Source organism: Schistocerca americana, chromosome 3, assembly GCF_021461395.2.
Source record: "Schistocerca americana isolate TAMUIC-IGC-003095 chromosome 3, iqSchAmer2.1, whole genome shotgun sequence".
Lineage (NCBI taxonomy): Eukaryota > Metazoa > Arthropoda > Insecta > Orthoptera > Acrididae > Schistocerca > Schistocerca americana.
This window is the reverse complement of record NC_060121.1, coordinates 232,084,456-232,107,500: the sequence shown is the minus strand read 5'-3', so window position 1 is coordinate 232,107,500 and position 23,045 is coordinate 232,084,456. Positions and strand designations below refer to the sequence as shown.

Genomic DNA, 23,045 nt, shown 5'->3' with positions numbered 1-23,045 from the left:
ATCTGTCAAATCTTGTACCAGGTTGCGAAACGGCACCTTATTACTAGAAACTGAGAGTGCCTTTCAGGCACAAAAACTGCTTCGGGCCACCCTCCTGTACACGTTCCCTGTCCGGGTGGAGGCCCACCGAACTTTGAACTCGTCTCGTGGTGTAGTCTATACTAGCTCCCTCGACGGATTGACTGATGAGGAGCTTCAATCATTCCTCGCTGAGCAGGGCGTGATGGCTGTCCATTGGGTCATGAAAAAGGTCAACAATGACCTTGTACCGACCCGGACAATTTTCTTGACCTTCGATAGTGTTAAGCTGCCATCGCGCATCAAGGCGGGCTACGAGGTTATTTCTGTTCACCCCTATGTCCCGACACCTACGCGCTGCTACCAGTGTCAGCGTTTCAATCACACTCGACAGTCTTGTTCCAATGCGGCTAAATGTGTCACTTGTGGCAGGGATGCCCATGAGGGTGACTGTCCACCTCCGTCTCCTCGTTGTGTGAACTGTCAGGGTGACCATGCCGCATCCTCCCGCGACTGTCCTGTCTATAAGGAAGAACGCTGTATCCAAGAAATTCGGGTCAAAGAGAAAGTGTCCACCTCGGCTGCTCGCAAGCTATTGGCTAGTAGGAAGCCCACGCTGCTCCCAGCGGGGAAATACAGTACTGTCCTCACCTCTCCTCGGACTACCCGGGAGGTAGCAACCCAGACATGCGATCTGACCTTCAGCACCACGGTCGTCCGTTCGGCCAGTGCTAAGATCGCGCGGTCAACGTCTCCTCTTCCTCCCATCACCCCACAGACACGAGCACCTTCCTCAGCTTCTGCTAAGACGAAGACATCGAAGTCAGATGCACGGGCCTTCAAGAAGGAACCATCCCGTGCAGACTTCCTCCGTACCTCGACCTCCCAGCCTTCGACCGGTACTTCCACTACACGTCCTTCCAAAAAGGCGCATAGGAAGCACAGTTCTCCTTCTCCGCCACGGCGCATTCCTTCTCCTGCGCCACCCAGCGGTTGCCGCCCCAGGCCGTCATCTGTTTCGCCTGGCCGCACCGCTGGTAGCTGTACATCTGGCCGTTCACTGGCGGAGGAAGCTCCCCCTCCCGGCCATCCTCCCGAGATGGCCGATGACCCTATAGACCACATGGACGATGACTGTCCGCCTACTGATAGCGGCGGCAGTGCTCGCTCGAAGCCAGGCCCTAAGCGGCCTTCGAGGTGACCACTTCTCTCATCTTCCTTTTCTTACGATGGCACTTATTCACTGGAATATTCGCAGCATTCGCTCCAACCGAGAGGACTTGAAGTTGCTGCTCCGCTTGCACCGTCCGCTCGTCGTAGCCCTCCAGGAAACGAAGCTACGCCCATGCGATCAAATTGCCTTGGCACACTACACCTCTGTGCGTTTTGACCTACCCCCTGTGGTAGGTATCCCAGCTCATGGAGGGGTTATGTTGCTGGTCCGGGATGATATTTACTACGATCCCATCACGTTGCACACCGGCCTGCAGGCAGTTGCCATCCGCATTACTCTCCCCACTTTTACGTTTTCCTTTTGTACCGTTTACACTCCATCGTCATCTGCCGTTACCAGGGCAGACGTGATGCAACTTATTGCTCAGCTACCTACACCATTTTTGTTAACTGGAGACTTCAATGCCCACCATCCCCTTTGGGGCTCTCCAGCATCCTGCCCGAGGGGCTCCTTGTTAGCAGACCTTTTCAACCAGCTCGATCTTGTCTGCCTCAATACTGGCGCCCCTACCTTTCTTTCGGACACATCTCACACCTATTCCCATTTAGACCTCTCTATATGTACTCCCCAACTTGCACGCCGGTTTGAGTGGTATGCACTTTCTGATACATATTCAAGCGACCACTTCCCGTGTGTTATCCATCTCCTGCAGCATACCCCCTCTCCGTGCTTCTCTAATTGGACCATCTCCAAGGCAGACTGGGGGCTCTTCTCTTCCAGGGCGACCTTTCAGGATCAAACCTTTACAAGTTGCGATCGTCAGGTCGCACACCTCACGGAAGTCATTCTCGCTGCTGCTGAATATTCCATCCCTCACCCTCCTTCTTCTCCACGTCGCGTACCGGTCCCCTGGTGGACCGCGGCATGTAGAGATGCTTTACGTGCTCGTCGACGTGCTTTACGCACATTTAAACGCCACCCTACAGTGGCGAATTGTATCAATTATAAACGATTACGTGCTCAGTGTCGTCGTATTATCAAAGAAAACAAGAAAGCCAGCTGGGCTGCTTTCACAAGCACCTTCAACAGTTTTACTCCTTCTTCTGTTGTCTGGGGTAGCCTGCGCCGGCTATCTGGCACTAAGGTCCACTCACCAGTTTCTGGCTTGAAGGTCGCGAATGACGTCCTTGTAGCCCCTGAGGCTGTCTCCAATGCCTTCGGCCGCTTTTTCGCAGAGGTTTCGAGCTCCGCTCATTACCACCCTGCCTTCCTCCCCCGCAAACAGGCAGAGGAGGCTAGGCCACCTAACTTCCGCTCCTCGAATTGTGAAAGTTATAATGCCCCATTCACCATGCGGGAACTCGAAAACGCACTTGGCCGATCACAGTCCTCTGCTCCAGGGCCAGATTCTATTCATATTCAGATGCTGAAGAACCTTTCTCCTGCGGGTAAAGGTTTTCTTCTTCGTACATACAATCGCATCTGGATTGAGGGACATGTTCCCGCATGCTGGCGCGAGTCTATTGTTGTCCCGATTCCTAAGCCGGGGAAGGACAAGCACTTGCCTTCCAGTTATCGACCTATCTCGCTTACCAGCTGTGTCTGTAAAGTGATGGAGCGAATGGTTAACTCTCGATTGGTTTGGCTGCTCGAGTCTCGACGCCTACTTACCAATGTACAATGTGGATTTCGTAGGCGCCGCTCTGCTGTTGACCATCTGGTTACCTTGTCGACCTTCATTATGAATAACTTCTTGCGGAAGCGCCCGACCGCGGCTGTGTTCTTTGATTTGGAGAAGGCTTACGACACCTGTTGGAAGGCGGGCATTCTCCGCACCATGCATACATGGGGCCTTCGCGGTCGCCTCCCTCTTTTTATTCGTTCCTTTTTAATGGATCGACAGTTCAGGGTACGTGTGGGTTCTGTCCTGTCCGACACCTTTCGCCAGGAGAATGGGGTGCCACAGGGCTCAGTCTTGAGCGTCGCTCTCTTCGCCATCGCCATCAATCCAATAATGGATTGCCTCCCAGCTGATGTATCAGGCTCCCTTTTCGTGGACGATTTTACCATCTATTGCAGCGCGCAGTGTACACGTATCCTGGAGCGCTGTCTTCAGCGTTCTCTTGACCGTCTTTACTCCTGGAGTGTCGCCAATGGCTTCCGTTTTTCTGCCGAGAAGACGGTCTGTATTAACTTCTGGCGCTACAAAGAGTTTCTCCCACCGTCCTTACGACTCGGTCCCGTTGCTCTCCCAATCGTGGAGACAACCAAATTTTTAGGCCTTACATTTGATAGGAAACTTAGCTGGTCTCCACATGTGTCCTATTTGGCCGCCCGTTGTACCCGTTCTTTAAATGTCCTCCGTGTTCTCAGTGGTCTGTCGTGGGGAGCTGATCGAACCGTCCTACTTCGTCTATATCGGTCGATCGTCCGCTCCAAGCTGGATTATGGGAGCTTCGTATACTCCTCTGCACGGCCATCCATCTTACGCCGCCTCAACTCCATACAACATCGGGGTTTACGACTTGCGATCGGAGCATTTTATACCAGTCCCGTAGAGAGTCTTCATGCTGACGCTGGCGAATTGCCACTCACCTACCGGCGCGATATACTGCTTTGTCGGTATGCCTGTCGGCTACTGTCAATGCCCGACCATCCGTCTTATCGTTCCTTTTTTGACGACTCTCTTGACCGTCAATACGGGTTGTATGTCTCTGCCCTGCTACCCCCTGGAGTTCGCTTTCGTCGCCTCCTTCAACACCTTAATTTTTCACTCCCTGCAACCTTTCGAGTGGGCGAGAGCCGCATGCCACCTTGGCTCCAGGCTCAGGTCCGCGTTCACCTTGACCTCAGCTCGCTCCCAAAAGAGGTCACCCCCGGTTCGGTCTACCACTCCCGTTTTTTGGAACTTCGTTCGAAGTTCATCGACATGACTTTCATTTATACAGATGGCTCTAAGACCAATGACGGGGTCGGGTGTTCCTTTATTGTCGAGGCACAAAGTTTCAAATACCGGCTCCATGGCCATTGTTCTGTCTTCACAGCTGAGCTCTTTGCCCTCTACCAGGCTGTTCTTTACATCTGCCGCCACCGACATTCTGCTTATGTCATCTGCTCAGATTCCCTGAGCGCCATCCAGAGCCTCAGTGATCCGTACCCGGTTCACCCTTTCGTACACCGGATCCAACGCTCTCTTCAGCAGCTGGTGGACGTCGGTTCTCCAGTTAGCTTCATGTGGGTTCCTGGCCATGTCGGTATCCCTGGGAACGAAGCTGCAGATGCCGCGGCCAAGGCTGCGGTTCTCCAGCCTCGGACAGCTTTTTGTTGCGTCCCTTCGTCCGATTTTAGCAGGGTGATTTGTCGGCGCATCTTATCTCTGTGGCATGCCGATTGGGCTGCACTTACCGACAACAAGCTTCGGGCCTTAAAACCTCTTCCCGTGGCTTGGACGTCCTCCTCACGCCCTTCTCGGCGGGAGGAGGTCGTTTTAGCCCGGTTAAGAATTGGACACTGCCGGTTCAGCCATCGCCATCTGCTGACGGCTGCGCCGGCGCCGTTCTGCCCCTGTGGGCACTTGCTGACGGTTAGACACGTTTTAATGTCCTGTCCAGATCTTAACACACTGCGCCTCGATCTTAACCTGCCAAATACTTTCGATGCCATTTTAGCGGATGACCCACGAGCAGCTGCTCGTGTTCTTCGTTTTATCAATTTGACAAACCTCGCTAAGGACATTTGATGCTGCTGTTTTTTAATCCTATGCCTGTCAGTCTGTCTTTTATCGTGTTTTCCCTTTTAGTTGTTGTGGTCAACTTGTGCCTCGCGGTGTATTCTTAGCGTAGTCAGGGCGCTAATGACCATTGAAGTTGTGCGCCCTAAAACCACAAAAAAAAAAAAAAACAGCTGAATGCAACATTCTTTGCAGTGTTGAAGAAAGTATAAAATATAAGTTTGTCATAGAATTTATTAATTCATGTAGACACATGAAAGGACCACCAGGCATGTCAAAAAACAAATCTGGATTCATAACATAACTGAATGGGAAAAGGAGAGATCTTCCAGTACCCAATTCACACTAATCTGCAGCTTGCAGTAATTGATTTGCAATGTGACAAGGAGTATAAAGGCAGTCCCTCAGGATCGATTTCCTCATTAACAGAAGACTCTACATGGCTCCTCACCCTGTTCGCTGTGGCAATGGTGGGGGTACAGTAATCGGTGCTCGCTCCTCGCAGAGTGCACTGGCTGTGAAGCTCTGCTATAGGCCTACAATGACGAGTTCCAACTCTTGTGTAAAATTTGTTTGAACAAGCAAGTACTCTTACCTTACTACTCACCAGCATGGCAGTGACAAAATATTCACAATACATAGTCGCAATTGAATTTTGGTGCTGCAGATGCCTTACAATAGTGGCGTCAGTTTATGTAGGCAACGGATACACTGTCTTTTAACAAATGACACAAATAAATGAGTGCCTGCCTTGATACAAGACATAGCTGGAGACCAAATTATTCATGCATTTGCTTGAATGAAAACTTCACAAAAGTTAATAACTTTCAATAGTTGGATTTGATATATTAAGTCACATGGATACACAAAGTATGCAAATATTGGTGACAAAAATGCACCTATTGTTAGGATTTCACACAGATTTGTTGTATAGATGTTACCATAGTGCTGGTTAGGCAAACTTATAAACTTGCTAAACAACATTGCTGCTCCAATATCCATGCCCATACCAGAGATTTTTGGGGTGGAATTGGCTATATAAAGACAGATGTATGAACATTTTGGTATTTTGGAAACTACCATACACAATGATTTGAAAATACTGCCAGGTCAGATTTTTTTGCCATAGATGAGCTATAGATTACAACAGTAATTTGATTACAAAATATGTGGTGGTTTAGTGTAGCACAAAAGATTGTGGAACCATTTTGTATACCTACGTTTGGAATAACCCATTTATGACTGCAGTTGCCATATTGAAAATTATGATAAATTATGCAGATTCTTAATTGATCAGCTTAATTAATTAGTGAATATCATCATTCAGTCCAGAAAAATTGGAGAAAAAAAAGTATAGTGGAAGAAACTGTAATTTAATAAGAACAGTGGAGAAAATAGAAATTTTGAACTGTAGGAATTTTAATTTTAATTACAATTACCTGTTAAGTTAGAGAGTTGCTGGGAAACTGAAACATGTCACTGTAAAGTCTGGAAGCTGGTCTTTCTAATGAGTATTTTTAAGACCAACTTTTGGCTCAGTCTAAGATAGTATTTTCAATTATAGTAATAACTGCAACTTTCAATTATGTTAATTAACATCATTTTTAGCAAAACTAAATGCATGATTGGTACATTCATGCATCAATAATAAATCTGCATGAAGCACAACTTGATTAATTTTTAGAAAGGTTCAGGCACATTCACTATGTAAACAACTAGATGAAAGCTGAAAAATGAGAAGGAAAAAAATTAATTATTGATGGAAGTGTAATCATAGAATGTGTTATGGTTCCTAATGGATATGTTATAACATCCATTTAATACTGGCTTCTGTGAGCTTCATAATTATAATATTTCAATTTTTCCACTGCAAGGAATTCGTGAAGGAAAGAAGATCCTTTATAAGCCCAGCATGGTTGAAATTAGATTTGGGGTGAAAGGTGAGGCCTTTAGGAAGTAGTGAGGCTTCTGCAGGGGTCATAATGGCATAGCATTGGCAATAGTGAGTGGTACAGGATGGGTGTTCAGGAGCAGTGTGTTTTGTGGAGGGTGGTGGAAGTTGTCAGGAATGTGGAGTCAGCTATGACAGGTTGAGGGGGGTTTGGATCAGATTAGTAGGCTGTTTCTTTGCTGTAAGTCATCCTATGTTATTATGAGACAGGAGTAGCTGGAGCAGCTTCCTCAGATGGTGCTGCAAATGCTGTTCCAACTGTGGAGGAGCAAGAGTTTCTATTGTGATAATGGCATTCAGGAATTTGGTGTCACAGAGTAAAAGGATTTTGCAAAAGAAGTAAAGGATGTGTTCTATGGTTTGATCTTGGATTGTACCATTATAAAAAACCAAACTGATCAGGGTAAGGAACTGATGGAATTGAAAAAGGTAAAGGTTCTTGTGGTAGTGTGTGGTAGGATGAGTGACAGCCTGAGATATCAATTTTACTGGTAATCCCATTACCTGGGATATCTTGTTCCATATAGGATTTCAAGAAGAGTATGTGTGAGTGGAGTTCTGCAAGAGCAAAGAAAAGTTTTTGGAAATAATGAAGGCAGATTTAGCAGAAATTTAAGATTGGATGGTCAGAGGATAAAGGAGATACTGAAAATTCATTAAAGAAGGTGGAAAATAAGAAGGTGGAAATTTATGGTCAAAGTGTTAGAACAGAAATAAATGCTAGGTGCTATACAGTGAGCTATGTAGGAAGTTCAGAAAGCATTTAGTTCAGTGCACTTTGAACATATTCTCCTCTAGCAACTCGTGCTGCATGAATTTATTATTGCCAGACGCTGAGTACTCATCCCATAACACAACTGTCAATCTTTCTGCCTCAACTCTGACCCCTGCAGAAGTCTCACTACTTCCTAAAGACCTTATCTTTTGCCCCAAATCTAATTTGAACCATGCTGGACTTATAAAAGACCTTCTTTCCTTAACTTGTTCTTTGCAGTAGAAACATTTTTTCACCACACACTTCACTGACAACAGCCAACTAAAACCAACATAGAAACTTCTTTACAACAGTTCCAACCTCCCTCCAATCATGATCCCACTCCCCTTCCACCCAGTCGTCCCCTAGTAATCTTTAGGAACTACTCCCTTCTAACCTGGTCTGACCTTCCTTTCCTAAATCCCTCCCTGATGAGTCCAACATCACTCCTATGGAATGCACTGCTATCTGTAGTCTGAAAAACAATCCAGACCTTATCATCATTGCCCCCAGACAAAGGCTCCAACATGGTGGTCATGAATCATAGTTACTAAGTGGCAGAGGGTCTCCACTTAATTTCTGAGACCTCTAGATACAAACCTCAGAACCATGATCCTGTCCCAGAAGTCCAACATGACCTCAAACAGCTTCTCAAAGTCTTAGGTCCACCCCAAAATGAGACATGTGGGGAACTCAATTAATAGGGATTGTATCTTCAGCATACAGAAGTTTGATGTAAGAATTATATGTGGTGTTTTTTTCCAAAAAATCCTTCAATGACCTTTACAAAACACTTTTCTGACAACAGTTTTCTGTGTATACTGGATGAACATTAATAAAACTGATGAACTGCAGAGATGGATTCCTGACTGGAAATGGAGAAAAAAAAGAGGTCCTATGATCGTGAGTCTGGAAATGCATCATTGCCAAGGTGGATAGTACTAACAAATGACAGCTCCTCTGACTGTGTGCCATGTGTTCCCTGTATGTTGCAGGCTGTGAGATTGATGTAGCAAACTGTAAGCAGTAGAATGGTCCGTATTCATGTCGCAAACAAACCGAGGTAGCATCTGTGTACAGCCTGACAGATGGAAAAGGTCATGAGGCAGCAGGGCTATACCAGAACATGTAGCCTCACAAAAACCAACCACATTACACACCATTTCACAACCTTTATCAAGTCTTTTTTGGGTGTTTCTGTGATCAATGGTCCTTTCAGACATGAACATCCAGGGAGGCAGCAGTCTGTGCATACACCAGGCCTTGAGGATGAGTCTTTACAGGATACTGAGACAAACCCCAGTACTAGTTCCAAACAAGTTGTCAACCAGCATGGTGTAAGCTGAAGTATGATTATGTGTATCCTGCATGACAATCACTACTATGCCTATCACCTTCAATCCCATGGAGCCTACTTTGAGCATATGTTGTAACATGGATATGTTGCAGCTCTGTACTGTGTTCCAGGACAATTTGTTGTTTTCGCATCTGCACAGCCCATTTCTGGTCACATGTTCATAGGATCTTTTTTCCTCCATTAGAATATCTGGCACCTAATATGACTAGCTTCCATATCATATTGTTTGTTTCATAAAATAACAATGAATACAATAATAGCTAAACTGATCAACAGTTATGTTACATTTGCTGGCGTTTATTGTGTATGTAGTTCTATAAGAACCCATTTTTCTATCCTGATCAAGTGTATTTAATTTTGAAAGCCTTTTATTATTAAAGCTGCAGACAAAAAATCCTTCATAAATAATGATATTAGTATTTAAATATGTGTTTTGTATGTTTCAGAGAATTTTGTGGCACCTGTGGAGTCAGCAGTGTATGCACCTCTAGGAGAAAGGGCAGTCATGTCATGCAACAGTTTGCTGAAAGAGACAAGTTTTTCATATTGTTGGTTTAAAGATCCTACTGGCTTATTAATTAATACCAGGGAAGATCTTTTAGAGACTTACAGTTATTATGGAGCTGGTAATGAGTATGGTGAATGTGGCATTGAAATAAAACACGTTGGTCCACAACATATTGGCTTGTGGAAATGCATGGTTGCCCTTGAAGAAGGAGAGTATGAAGTGAAAGCTGAAGGCAGCATAAGTCTCAATGTTTCCGGTAAAATTCAAAACAGCCATTATAAATGTAAACTAATATTATAAAAACACTCATTTTAGATAAATTTCTAAATGTTGTCCCCTGTGTCCCTTACATTTATTGATAAACCAATGCTTTTTTTTAAATTTACAATTGACTTGAATTTACTCATATTATGAACATTTAATTTAATATTCTTGCTGTCAGAGTTTATTCCCATGTTATTCAAATCAGTCACTGAACCATTTAACACTCATAAAACGAAATTTTGAAGGCAGTATAAGTTTATTTTACTTTTACTGGAGAAAAAACTCATTTTTATTACCATATATCTAAATATTATTGATTGTGACAGCCATGGGTTAAACAAGATATGATTTAGTTTATACAGATTTAATGGTGGAATGTAAATGATATGAAATTGGAAGATATCTAAAACAGAACAAATCAGTTAGTTAAAAAACCCTGAGACTGGCCAACTGAGCTAGAACTTTCACCAGCAGACCACCGAGTGCAGATAGAAGATGATAATGAAAAATGGCGGAGTAACCAAAACATACCAAAGTGGGAAACCAAGATCAACAGTGCGTTATGGTTAGGAATATGACTGGAAGGCAAATACATCACTGAAAGTGGAACAGCAGTGCCCTAAGGTTTATGGTACTGTGGTGAGCATTATTTGGCTAATGAGATGGATGTGGCTTTGCAGTACATTGAGACCAGCACTACAGGCACTGATTCTAGTGCTCATAGCTTTAACTGTGTTGCCTATCATCTGAGATAGAGTTCCATGCTTTCCAGTGAGCTTGCAAAGTCACTGAGTCAGTATACCAGTTCCTGACACTCCCCCCCCCCCCCCCCCCAAACATATGGAAAATGTCCTGGACAATACTTCAGAAGGCGAAGTGATGGCATGGTTGTTGTCTTGGTACTTAAGCCAGACAGCTGCTGCTACAAATTAGTAGCATCTGGCATTGTGCTGGGATGGGGCAATGTCACAGTATTAGCTGGGGTTGCTGAGACTGTGTGAAGATTTCCACTTCCATGCTGATAACCACAGAAATTGCTGCTGACAGTTTGGAGTGCAAGTTATACCTTTGTGGCAGTGGGACTGGTATGAGATTTCCTGCTGATCAAAAGGCAGGTCTGCTCCCATGCATAGACAAGATCCACATTTGTGTTTCATGCTGTGGGCTTGTATTTATTGGTATTATTACAGAAGCTGAGGAAACATGCCGAACACAGGAGCCATTGTGCCATGCATTTTGGAAAACAGCAATACAGCCCAAATAATGCTACTAGTGGTTTCTGGTCCATGGTTAAGTAGTAGTATAGTATTCTGCCTTACGGTAGGTCTTGTCATGGGTTAAGCCTCTTCTACTTCAGTCTGTCCATAGCCAGTCTTTTCATTTCTGAATATTTGCATCCTTTGATATTGTCCAGTATTTGATTTCTTCTTTTTCCTCTTCCCCTTTTTCCCTCCACCATTCCTTCTATTCGTTCCTTCAATAAACAGTCCCTCCTCAAACAATGTCCAATCCAGTTCTGTTTTCTCTTTCTGATGACTTTCAGCATGTTTATTTCTTCTCCAACTCTTCTTAATACTTCTTCATTCCTTACTCCATCTTCCCATTTCACTTTTTCCATTCTTCTCCATATCCACATCTCTAGTGCCTCCAATCTTCTTTCATCTTCCATGATTAAAGTGAACTCTATTTACAAGTTGGTAGACATGGAACTTCTTAATTTCAAAAACAATCAGCAAAGCTTCCTTCTCTATCTGCAAGTTGTCCCTTTGAGTAGGTTTCAGCATCTTTGACACAAAGGCAACCAGTTGCTCAGTACCATCATCATTCCTATGCACTATCACTACACCAGTGCCACATGGAGAGGTACCCAGAACCAAAACAAGTGTTCATGATTGAGAAAATGGCTGAAGCAAGGTCCTGTATGCAGCATATGCTTCAACTGCATGAAATTATGCGCACAGGTAGCTGTGCATCTGTACTGATCATCTTTATTCCACAACTGGTTTAGCAGATCCATAATATGGGCCACTTGTGGAAGCAACTTAGAATAATAATAATATTAATATATTATTATTATTATTATTATTATTATTATTATTATTGTTATTAACAACAACTCACCTGTCCCAAAACAGTCTGCAGCCGCTGTAAGTTTGGTGTGGGGTGAGAGGTAGAAAGTCAATAGCATTCACGTTGTGGTCAGTGGACTGAATCCCTTCTTTGTTGAGCAAGTGCTTGTGGTATTCCACTTTCTCTTGATAAACTGGCATTTGTCCAAGCAGAACTTTATCCCTGCATCATGTAACATAGTGGGTAGAGTGAAAATGACAATTAAGAGGTCAACATAATTTGTGCAAACAGGGATGGATATAGTTAACGGTTCGAGATATCTCTCAGAGTGTGCTGGAGTGGAAGAGATCTGGAGTGTTGATTGATTGATTGATTGATTTCTTTATTAATCCATGTAACAATTTACATTGTGTGGATTTTGTCAGCAAAATCATATACAATACAGTATACCTACAATTTATACACATAAAATTAGTATTTACACACATTTTTGAGGTATTTTACATTAGTTTTATATCCTTATGTAATTTGTAATTTTCTTATAGTACTGTACAATTCTGGATTTCATATTATAATTATTTCCTCATGTATTACAATGTAGGCTACTTTAATTACACTACATGTTTTAATTCAGATAGTCTGTTACTGCATAATAACTTTTACTTAATTAAAAAATTTTTAGTTTTGTTTTGAACTGTCCAATTGTGTCAATATCTTTTATTTGTTGGGGTAATTTATTATATAATTTAATGGCATTGTACAACAAGCTCTGCTGAGTTTTAACTTTATTTTTCCTCTCTAGATGCAGATTGTATTGGTTTCTGGTTTCATAGCTATGTACTAAAGAATTTTTCATATAGCAGTCAATATTTTTTTTACATACATAATACTTTGAAAAATGTATTCACAGGGGACAGTTAGAATTTCCAGCTTTTGGAAATGTTCAAGGCAGTGAGCCCTACTGCCACTCTTGGTTATTATACAAATTGCTCTTTTCTGTAATCTGAAAACTATTTGAATATTTTTACTGTTGACTCCCCAAAATATTATTCCATAGTAATAACAGAGTGGATATAAGAAAAATATACAGATCTGACACATGTAGTATCACACACTGCAGTCAGAATTATAAGAGCATAGCATGCTGTAGCGATTCTGTTACTAAGTATTTTAATATGTTCTTCCAACTTTAACTGACTGTCAACATGCATACCAAGAAATTTTGTGTAGTCTACACATTCTATAGTTTCAGCGTTTAAGTTAAAGTTGTTATAGTGTGGTTTCTTGCAGACATAGAAGTGAACAGCACTTTTTTTTTAATTTAGTGTTAGTTTATTATTGGATGCCTACTCACGTACACTGTTTAGTGTTTGTTCGGCTTTTTCTTTCAGTGCATCTGGTGATTTGTCACTGATAAGAACATTTGAGTCATCTGAAAACAATATTGTTTCTCCATGCTTGATGTTCTGTGGGAAGTCATTTATGTAAATGAGGAATAGTATTGAGCCAAGGACACTATGCTGTGGGACACCTATATTTACATAATTTGGGTCTGAAGTATACTTTACAATATAGTTTGAGCAACTTGAAATATGTGAGATTTCAGTTATCTGTCTTCTATTTTTTAGATATGACTGGAACCACTTTTTCACAAGTCCCCTTATTCCCAGTTTATCTAACTTATTTAACAATATGTTGTGGTCTACTGTATCAAATGCTTTAGTTAGATCAAGAAATATACCTGTTGTGTAGTTCCCTTTATCTAATGCTTCTAGAATGTGTTTTGTGAGGTATGCTGTTGCTGATTCTGTGCTTTTCCCTGATTGAAATCCAAACTGGTCAACAGACAGTAAGTAAGTAAGTTGTATTTATTTAAATAATTCATTAGCCTCTCTTTCATAATAGTTTCTAATATTTTTGCAAAGCATGATAGTAGAGAAATTGGCCTATAATTTTCAATTTTTCCTGTGACACCTTTATTGAAGAGAGGTAGTAATTTAGCATATTTTGAATAGTCTGGAAAGTAACTCTGCTTGAAAGATTGATTTATAATATCAACTATAGGTGGAAGTAGGCTCTTGATACAGTCCTTAATTATAAAAATGGGGACTTCATCCAGACCAGCTGAGTTTTTGTTTTTCAGTTTGCTGACTGCGTAATAGACTTCTTCCTGTGTTGTAGGGAATAACACCATTGAGTGTGATACACCATTATTTGGCTTTTTGACCTGAGGGGCTGTTAGAAACTTTTCCTGTAATTTTATTCCTATGCTACTAAAATAATCATTTATATAATTTGCCATATATATTGGGCCTTTCATTAGAGTCTCTTCCTCTTTGATTTTCGAGTTTGACAGATTCATTTTCCTGGTACCAGTTACCTGCTTCACAATCTTCCATACTGCCTTATTTTTGTTTTCAGCAGAGAGCACCAGTTTGGAGTTATGTGCTCTCTTTGCTGCAATCAATATTTTCCTATATCTTTTATAAAAGAGTAAGAAAGCTGGATTAGTTTGGCTGTGTTTAATGGAGCTCAGGTACTTTAGTGTTTCAGACGATTTTTTGATGCCTTTTGTGACCCATTTGTTTTTTCCTGCTGTTGATAATGGACATAATACTTTAGGAAATGTTTCTTCAAAGTTTAATTTAAACAATGTCATGAAATTTTTTTAATTTTTCATTTGCATCTACCTCTGAGTATACGAAGTCCCATGTTTGCCCTGCTGTCTGTTTGGCAAACTCATGTCTATTTTGTTTAGAAAAAATTTGTCTGTAAGTATGCATTTTCTTCGTTTCTTCTGGAGATATATTAATGATTTGACCTGAGTGATCAGATAATCCTAGCTCTGCTACCACCACCACCTCACAGTTTTCTTTGCCTAAATCTGTTAGTACCTGATCAACAGCTGTCTTTGAGTGTTTTGTTATTCTGGTTGCACTGTTAACCATTGGAACTAGATTGAAACTTTGAGCAAGACTTTGTAATGAGTCCCATGTAGAATCAGGATTCAGTTTATCTACATTTAGGTCTCCACATATGAGAATGTGGTTCTTTGGAGTGGATATCTTGTCAAGAACATGATTAAGTGTGGAGAAAAAGATGTTGAAGTCTCCACTAGGAGATCTGTAAATACATAAGATAATGAAATTCCTACACCTGTATTGGTCCCTGATTTCAACTGCCACCAGTTCAAAATGTTGCTCTTCACTGATTACTATGATGCTTGTGATTCCTCATCCAGACAGATCTGCAGCTATGTTTTCCCAGTTGGACCGCTACATCTCGAATTATAGAATCTCTGATAAGACTGACCAGGTTGCTTATGATATTGATGAAATTTGAGCCATATTGTGGCCACATGGAATTGTTGCAAATATAATTTGAAAGCAACATTCAAATATCCTTCAATGTAAGTGCAACCACATTCAGTAAGAAAAATATCTCTGAGGAAGATCAACAAAGGGAAAGCAGCCATTGGAGAGAATCACATCTGGCCTGAAAGGTGATGAAGTGCTGTTTCAGCTACTATAAATACATGTCCGAGTCATCTTTGTCATCATTAAAAGTCAGAAATGAGGGTGGACCATTCTCCACCTGGGGAGTGGGGTACCATGAATCTGCAGTGGATCCTTCAAAATCTGAATTTCTTGTGACATAGCAACTCATTTTGCTGCTGGTGGTGTTGTTGGAACTGCTGTTGTAACTACTGCTGCAGTAGCAAGAATCTTAGCATCCATAGCATGCCGTTAACCTTTTACCTCATCACTATTTATCTAGCAAAGATTGGAAATGACTCAAAGTACCCACAGACGCTAGCTGGAGTTATCATCAGTGGATCGAAAATGGATAGGTGAAGATGTCACAAGAAAGAAACAAGTACAGCAAGTAACCCAAAGGGGGTAACCAAGCTGTACCAAACTAGAAAAACAAAAACAATGGTGTAATATAATTGGATAGATAAAAAAATTTATTCAACAAGCAGTGGTAGTAGACCCATACGCCTTCAGCACCTGGTTTGATTTAGACTCATTGATGATATCTTTGCCATGTGGACTAACGGTGAGGTGACCTTTTAAAAAGTGCTGAAATCTGATAATACAATCTCCAAATTAAATTTCAGATGGCCCTATTTTGAATCCCATGCCACTTTCCTTGATGTTGACCTCATTCTCACGTATCATCAGCTACACACTCCTGTTCACATTAAATCTACTAAGGAACAATGGTAAAAATCAAACAATGGAAAATCCAGGATGGAATGTAACAATATGAGAGAAGAAATGTCGCTACTCACCATATAGCGGAGGTTCTGAGTCATGATAGGCACAATAAAAAGATTGACAATCATAGCTTTCGGCCATTAAGGCCTTTGTCAGCAGTAGACACACACGCACTCACGCAAGCACACCTTGCACACACATCTGCAGTCTCAGAGAGCTGAAAGAGTGTAGTTTCACCTCTCTGAGAGTGCAGATGTGTGTGCAAGTGCATGTGTGGGTGCGCTGCTGACAAAGGCCTTAATGGCTGAATGCTATGATAGTTTGAATCTTTTTATTGTGCCTATCGCGACTCAGCACCACCTCCACTATATGGTAAGTAGCAACTTTCCTTCTCTCATATTGTAACGAACAATGGTACTTATTGATAGTTGCTGACCTTTCCTTTTCAAATTTTCCCTCCAATACAGTCTTGGCATTTGAGGCAGACATATTTATTAAGATGCAGACTCTTGACAGCAATACACCACTGTCCTCACCTAAACTTCACTGTATGTAATTACCACACCAGCCTAGTCCAAAAGCAGATTTCCCAGGTCATTACATCCAATCCTGATACTGCTGATCACTCCGAACAACAACATAAGAGTACACCTCTTGTCACTCAGTATTATCCTGGTCGTCAATGTATTAATCAACTACTTCAACAAGGCTATGAATTCCTAAAATCATGCCCTAACATGAGGTCCGTTCTGTCCAACATTTTGCCCACCACATGTATAATAGCTTTATGGTTTTCAAATCTTATCAAGTGTAGAGTCTAACAATCAGATTTCCTTCTCATCCTGTCCTGAATGTCTCCTGTGACATGGGGTTCTGGGTGACTTTTTCAGACGATCCCCATTTCCTATATCCCACAAGACCTTTTCTTTCACCCCTCTTCTTTCATCTTTAACACTTCTGACAGAAGAAGAAGCCACTGGCTCTGAAAGCTTGTAAATTTCAATAACTTTGTATGTGTGTTCTGCCACCACTTTCTGAGTAGTTTTTTTTTCTATTCAGTTACATTATATTCTCAAAAACTGATTATTTTTTATGAATAGTGGTGTGTTATGGCTGGCAGTATGAGTACAAGGTGAAAAATCCACTGAAAATGGAGCTGTGATGTGGCAAGCTTTATAGTGCTGTGGTGAGCATTGATAGCCTGGTAAGATGGGCATGGCCTTGTAGCACATTAAGGCCAGTGCTGCAGTAGGTGTTGCCAGCAGTCGTAGCTTTAACAGTGCCACCTGTCTGCTAATTGAATTCAATGCTTTCTGGTGGGTTTTCAAAGTCACCAGGTCAGGATACTACGTCTTCCTTCTTTGGTATTAGAGCTATTACACTCTTATTGAAATCTTTGTGTGTTTTACCTGTTTCATATAAACACAGATAACACACAGCAGGTGGACTGTTTAATGATGGTTGGCTCTCATAACAATCTTAATAATTCTGAAGAACTACTATTTAATCCAGGTGCCTTGTTTCAACTTAAGTCTCTCAGCTCTCTGTAAAAATTCTTCTCACACCTCTCATCTTCATATACTTCTCCTTTCCTTTCCTTAATGTTGTCTTAAAGTTTCTTTTCTTAATACTGCCCTTGTATATATTCCTTCTGTCCTTCAGTAGCCTTCTCTTCTTTGCATAGTATTGGCTTTCCATCTGAGCTCTTAATGTTTATCCAGCTTCTTGTCTTTTTCCAAAATGTCTCTTTAATTTTCTTATGGGCAACACTTGTATGTTTCTACAACTTTGCATTTGTCCTACTCACCATTCTTGTATTCCCATTTTCACATTTTTTAATATCAGTTTCCTTTCGCTTGTTTTATTTCTTTCATTTTTATGTTTTCTCCACTCCCCAGTTAAATTTGACATCTCATGTGTTATCCAATAATTCTCACAAGTATTTGTTTTTTGTCCACGTGATCCCCTTCTGCCTGCATTTTTTCACCTCTCAAAGCTGCCCATTCATCAACTATTGTATTTATTTCACCTATTTTGGCCAGTTGCTGCCTAATGCTCCCCTGAAAACTTTCAGCAGGATCTAACAGTATCAACTTACCCAAGTCAAGTCTGCTTAATTTCCTACCTTTCTGCAGTTTCCTTTGTTGTAATCTACTTTTCATAACAAAGTTTGTTCAGAGAACACATCTGCTCTTGGAAAGGTGCAGAATAAATTCTGGTCCCTAAATCTCTTCTGATTTTATTTATAACCCTGTTCTCACCTGATCACCAATTTCCACTATATCTAAATTCAACCTATCCATTTCAAGTTCTCTAACCTACCTATACAATTAAAGGATCTAATATTCCAACAAGTATAACAACAGACTTTCTTTCCCTTGTTTACAGCATCCTTCTGAGTTTTTCTTGCCCAGATACCTGAGTGGGGGACCATTTTACATCCAGGAAAGTTTATCCAGGAGGATGCCACTTTCATTAAACAATACAGCAGAGCTTCATGTACTTGAGAAATATAATAGCTGTTTCCCCTTCCTTTCAGCTCCCCCATGCTACCAACACAGCACAACCATTGTGGCTAATGTTACAAGAGCAGATCAGTCAATCGTCCAAGTTCTTTCTCCTGTGATTATGAAAACAGTTGCTGTTCTTCATTATGAATCATATATTAGCCTGGCCTCTCCATAAATACCCCTCTGATGCAGTGGCAAACGTGTTACAGCTATCTGTGTTATTAAGGCACAGAAGCCTGAAATTGAACAGTTCAAATTTCTGGGTGTTCAGATCGCTAGTAAACTGTCATGGAAGCCCATGTTCAGGATGTTATTCAGAGACTTAATGCTGCCATTTTTACTAATCAAACAGTATCTGAAGTAAGTGAAAATTAGTCTTCTTTGCTTATTTTCATTCACTTATGCCGTATGGTATAATATTTTGGGTGACACTTCCCATTCTAAAAGGATATTTTTAGCACAGAAACAAGTGGTTCGTACAATAAGTGGTGTAAGTTCATGAACCTCTTGTCGACCCCTGTTTACTAGTCTTGGCATTTTGACATTGGCCTCTCAATATATATATTCTTTACTGTCATTCCTAGTTGACAACATCAGCTTATTCCCAAGAATAAGCAGCTTTCACTCACTTAATAGTCGGCAGAAATCCAGCCTGCATTTGGATCAGACTTTCTTAATGCTTGAGCAGAAATGTGTGCAGTATACTGCTGCACCCATTTTTAATAAGCTACAAGAATAATTCAAAAATCTTAGCAGTAATCCATGTGCTTTCAAATTGAAACTGAAAAGTTTCCTCGCCGGTCACACCTTCTATTCTGCTGACAAGTTCCTTGAAAATTTGCACTGACTCTTATGTTATATTGTTGATTATGTTTAAATAAATTTGTGGCTTGACTTTTTTGGGTTCATAAACATTTTATTTTTATCTGTTATTACTTTTGTGTTGTAATTTCATGTACTGACACTTTCCATGACCTTGGAGATTGGTTCCTCAGTTTGGTCCTAACTTGACGTGTAAATAAATAAATAAAGCCACAACAATGTCCATAGGTAGAGGGAAGGGGACAGGGGATGGGGGGGGGGGGGGGAGGAGGCAGAAGTCGTATTGAGGTAAAAGTTCCTAGGGAGAAAAACATAGCTGTTCTTAATGCATTCTTGCAAAACAAAATAAAAAGAAAATGGGCTTTGCATGGACCAGATGTTACTAAAACTGAATTGACTATTTTGTGTCAAATAATAAGAAATTCCACACTCTGTGATGATCTTAAACCAAATCAGAATTTCAGCTGTCCATAGAATAGTAAGACAAGGAGTAAAAACATGTACAAAGCTGAACAGAAACAAACTGATTAGAAAAGAAGTCATAAATGAGGTATGGGTGAATTGATTTAAGAATGACAAGCTATAAAATATTAAAGTAAGCACTAAGTTCAGCATCTGAAAGAATGAACATTACACAGCCATAAATGGAAGGGGAAGCTTCTTGACAAAAGTTTCTCCTGCAAAAACCAGATGATGTTATGGGTATAAAGTAAGAAAAAGTTGAAAGAAAAGATGAGTTCCAAGCAAATAATAATAGGAGAATGTCAGGATATTCTGAATTAAACAAATCTGTTTGAAAATGTTTTTAGAAGCTTTTGAGAATACAATTAGAAAATTTGCTAAAAAGGCAATTTATTTGGTCTGTGGAAAACATACTGGAGATTTACTTCATCTATTGCATTGGAATGGCTTATCAGCAACAAATTTGTCACTGAAAGGAGGTTACAGATGTTTACTAAATGTCATTCTTGATTATACTGAAATATTGATCAATTACAGCCAAAGAAAATTCCTGAAAGTACATTCAAAGTATCTACACTTCAGCAACGCATGAAATAATTATGCAAATAATGTTGTTCATAACTCACCACACCATCAATAAAATACAAAAAAATTGCAGTAAATTAGTTGTCTTCAAATCTCAAGCTTCACCACAGTTAAATGAAGCTACAGGTGTGATAGAGCAAACTGTATTTAATGGAGTAAGTGTTCCTCAGCAATATCATTAACACTGCATTGAAAATTCTTTGCTGACTGAAACTGGACTTGAACTCAATTCTTTACCTAAGGGATGAAAATCAAAGCTGTGGTCTGAACCTTATTCAGGGCATAGTTCTGGTGTCAATAAAATGCAATTTACATGATACTAAGTTACATATGTACAGTTGTATTACATGACAACTAACTATATACTCTGCACATAGTCACAATAATTACTTATATTTGCATAAGAATTCACGATTTTTCAAAAATTTTATGTTGGTAATTAATGAATCTTTTAGCAGGACAGTGAGTGACACAACATTTGTACAAACCATTCATCACTATAAATCTGACTGTTTCATTGTTGTTGTTGTTGTTGTTGTTGTTGTTAATCCAGAAAAGTTTGTTCTTCCAAAACATGTCAATAATTTATTGTGGAATGTATTATTTCAGATTTCAGTACAGGAATTTTTCCCAGCTACCTAGAAAGTGTAGAGGGGAATGTGGTGGTACTAAAACTATTACACAGTATGGAAAATGTAAATAAATGTGATCTCATAACACCCAGTGGGAATACTGTGGATCTTCAACCAAATCAGCGCTTCCAAGTTGATGCTGATGTACAGGCAGAGTATTGTGGAATAGGACTGGAGTCTGGAGACTGTGGAGTCTGTCTCCATGGCCTTACACCAACAGGCACTTTTGAGATGTGGCATCTGTCTGCAAATAGCTCAGATGGTAGTAGTGCTGAGGGACTTGCTTTTGTTTCTGTGTCAGGTAAGCTAACTGTATAACAAATTAATTTCATTATACAATGTAAATGGATAGCTAAAAAAAAAATCTACTCACCAAGTGGTGGCAGGGGAACACACACTCAAAAGGGTTTAATTTCTACAAACTTTTGGAACCAGTGGCTCCTTCTTCTGGCAGAAGAGTTGAAAGGGAGGGGAAAAGGGTGAACGAAAAGAACTGGAGAGGCTTAGGGAAAGAGGCACAGTTCAGAAAAGTCACCCAGAACTCTGGGTCAGGGAAGACTAACTGGATGGTATGAGAAGGAAAGAAGTCTTTCTTTTGCATCCCATCCAGTAAGTAAGGGTAGTAGTTCAGTGTGGGACAGGGGTTATGAAGATATTTGTTCAAGTATTCGCAATTGCCACACATGTAATAATAAGTTCCAGAGGTGTAATGATGATAGGAGCAACATGATGAGCAGGACTGGATAGATTTCGACAAAAAAATGCAGTAACTTTCTACTTAAATAATGTTGATCTGTAATCCAATGGTTGGGTGGGTAGGTGGATAACAGCCACTTTAGCTGAGGAAGTTCCTGCTGGTGCTACAGTGTGTCAGAAAAGTCCTACATGACCACAATGTTTAGGGCTGGTAAATTGTGTGCATAAGAAATGTGAGATTGAAGACACAGGGGATTATGCGGCTGGACAATAAGATAGAGGTAAAATGGATGTAAGACATGAGACAATAACACAAGATGAATGGTAAGAGATATAGGATGGGAAGGACCCATTTGGCAATATAAGTAATTTAAAGTAACATACACTGAGGTGACAAAAGCCATGGAATTGTGACATGCACATACACAAATGTTGATAATAACGTGTGCGCAAGATATAAAAGGGCAGTGCAGTGAAGGAGCTGTCATTTTTACTCACGTTATTCATGTGAAAAGGTATCAAAATGATTGTGACTGCACAACTGGAATTAACGAGTTTTAAATGCGACATGGTAGTTGGAGGTAGATGCATGGGACATTCAGTTTCAGAAATCGTTAGAGAATTCAATATTCCAAGATCCTCAATGTCAAAATGTGCTGAGAATACCATATTTCAGGCATTACCTCTCACCATGGGCAACACAATGGCCAGAGCCCTTCACTTAACCCAGATAACCCTGACGTCCTTCTGGAAGGATGACGTCACTGACTGTTGAAATTATTTATTTTTGCAAATAACGCATTGTTGCAACGAACTGTGACGCATTGTTGTATGAAGTAGGCAGAATCACTTGTGCACTGTGACAGTCAGTTTGACGCTGTAGTTCATAGTGAGTGAGAAACTGTGTCTTGAAAATAGGGCCGATTTTGCCGTGGACCAACTGACTGACCTTGTCATCGATGGGTATGTATATTTTCTTTCATATTGAGTCAATAATTCTGAAACTTGCCATATAATATCTTAAAGAATTAACCTATATTATTTATGGGTTCATATAACGATTGAAAGTTTTCGTCAGTTCTAAGTCAATAATGTTTTCAACCGTCCTTCCAGAAGGACGTCAGGGTAATATGTTGTCATTTTGTATTTACGGAAAACGATGTACATTGATGATGGAACTTTCGGACATGTTAGAATCAAAACATGAGGAAATACCTAATACTGGTACAAATGTAACATTACACCCTCCTCTAAATTCAACTGATGACATAACAGATGAAGATTCGTGTGCT

General features: G+C 40.7%; 1 protein-coding gene across 1 annotated transcript in view; it reads left to right on the top strand.

Moving 5' to 3' along the window:
• LOC124607271 overlaps window positions 1-23,045 on the top strand; it is a 234,656-nt gene that overhangs the window by 146,576 nt on the left and 65,035 nt on the right. Inside the window, exons 6-7 of the mRNA XM_047139549.1 lie at window positions 9,431-9,748; window positions 21,035-21,358. Coding sequence (XP_046995505.1) covers window positions 9,431-9,748; window positions 21,035-21,358 — 642 coding nt within the window. The remainder of the gene's footprint in view (window positions 1-9,430; window positions 9,749-21,034; window positions 21,359-23,045) is intronic.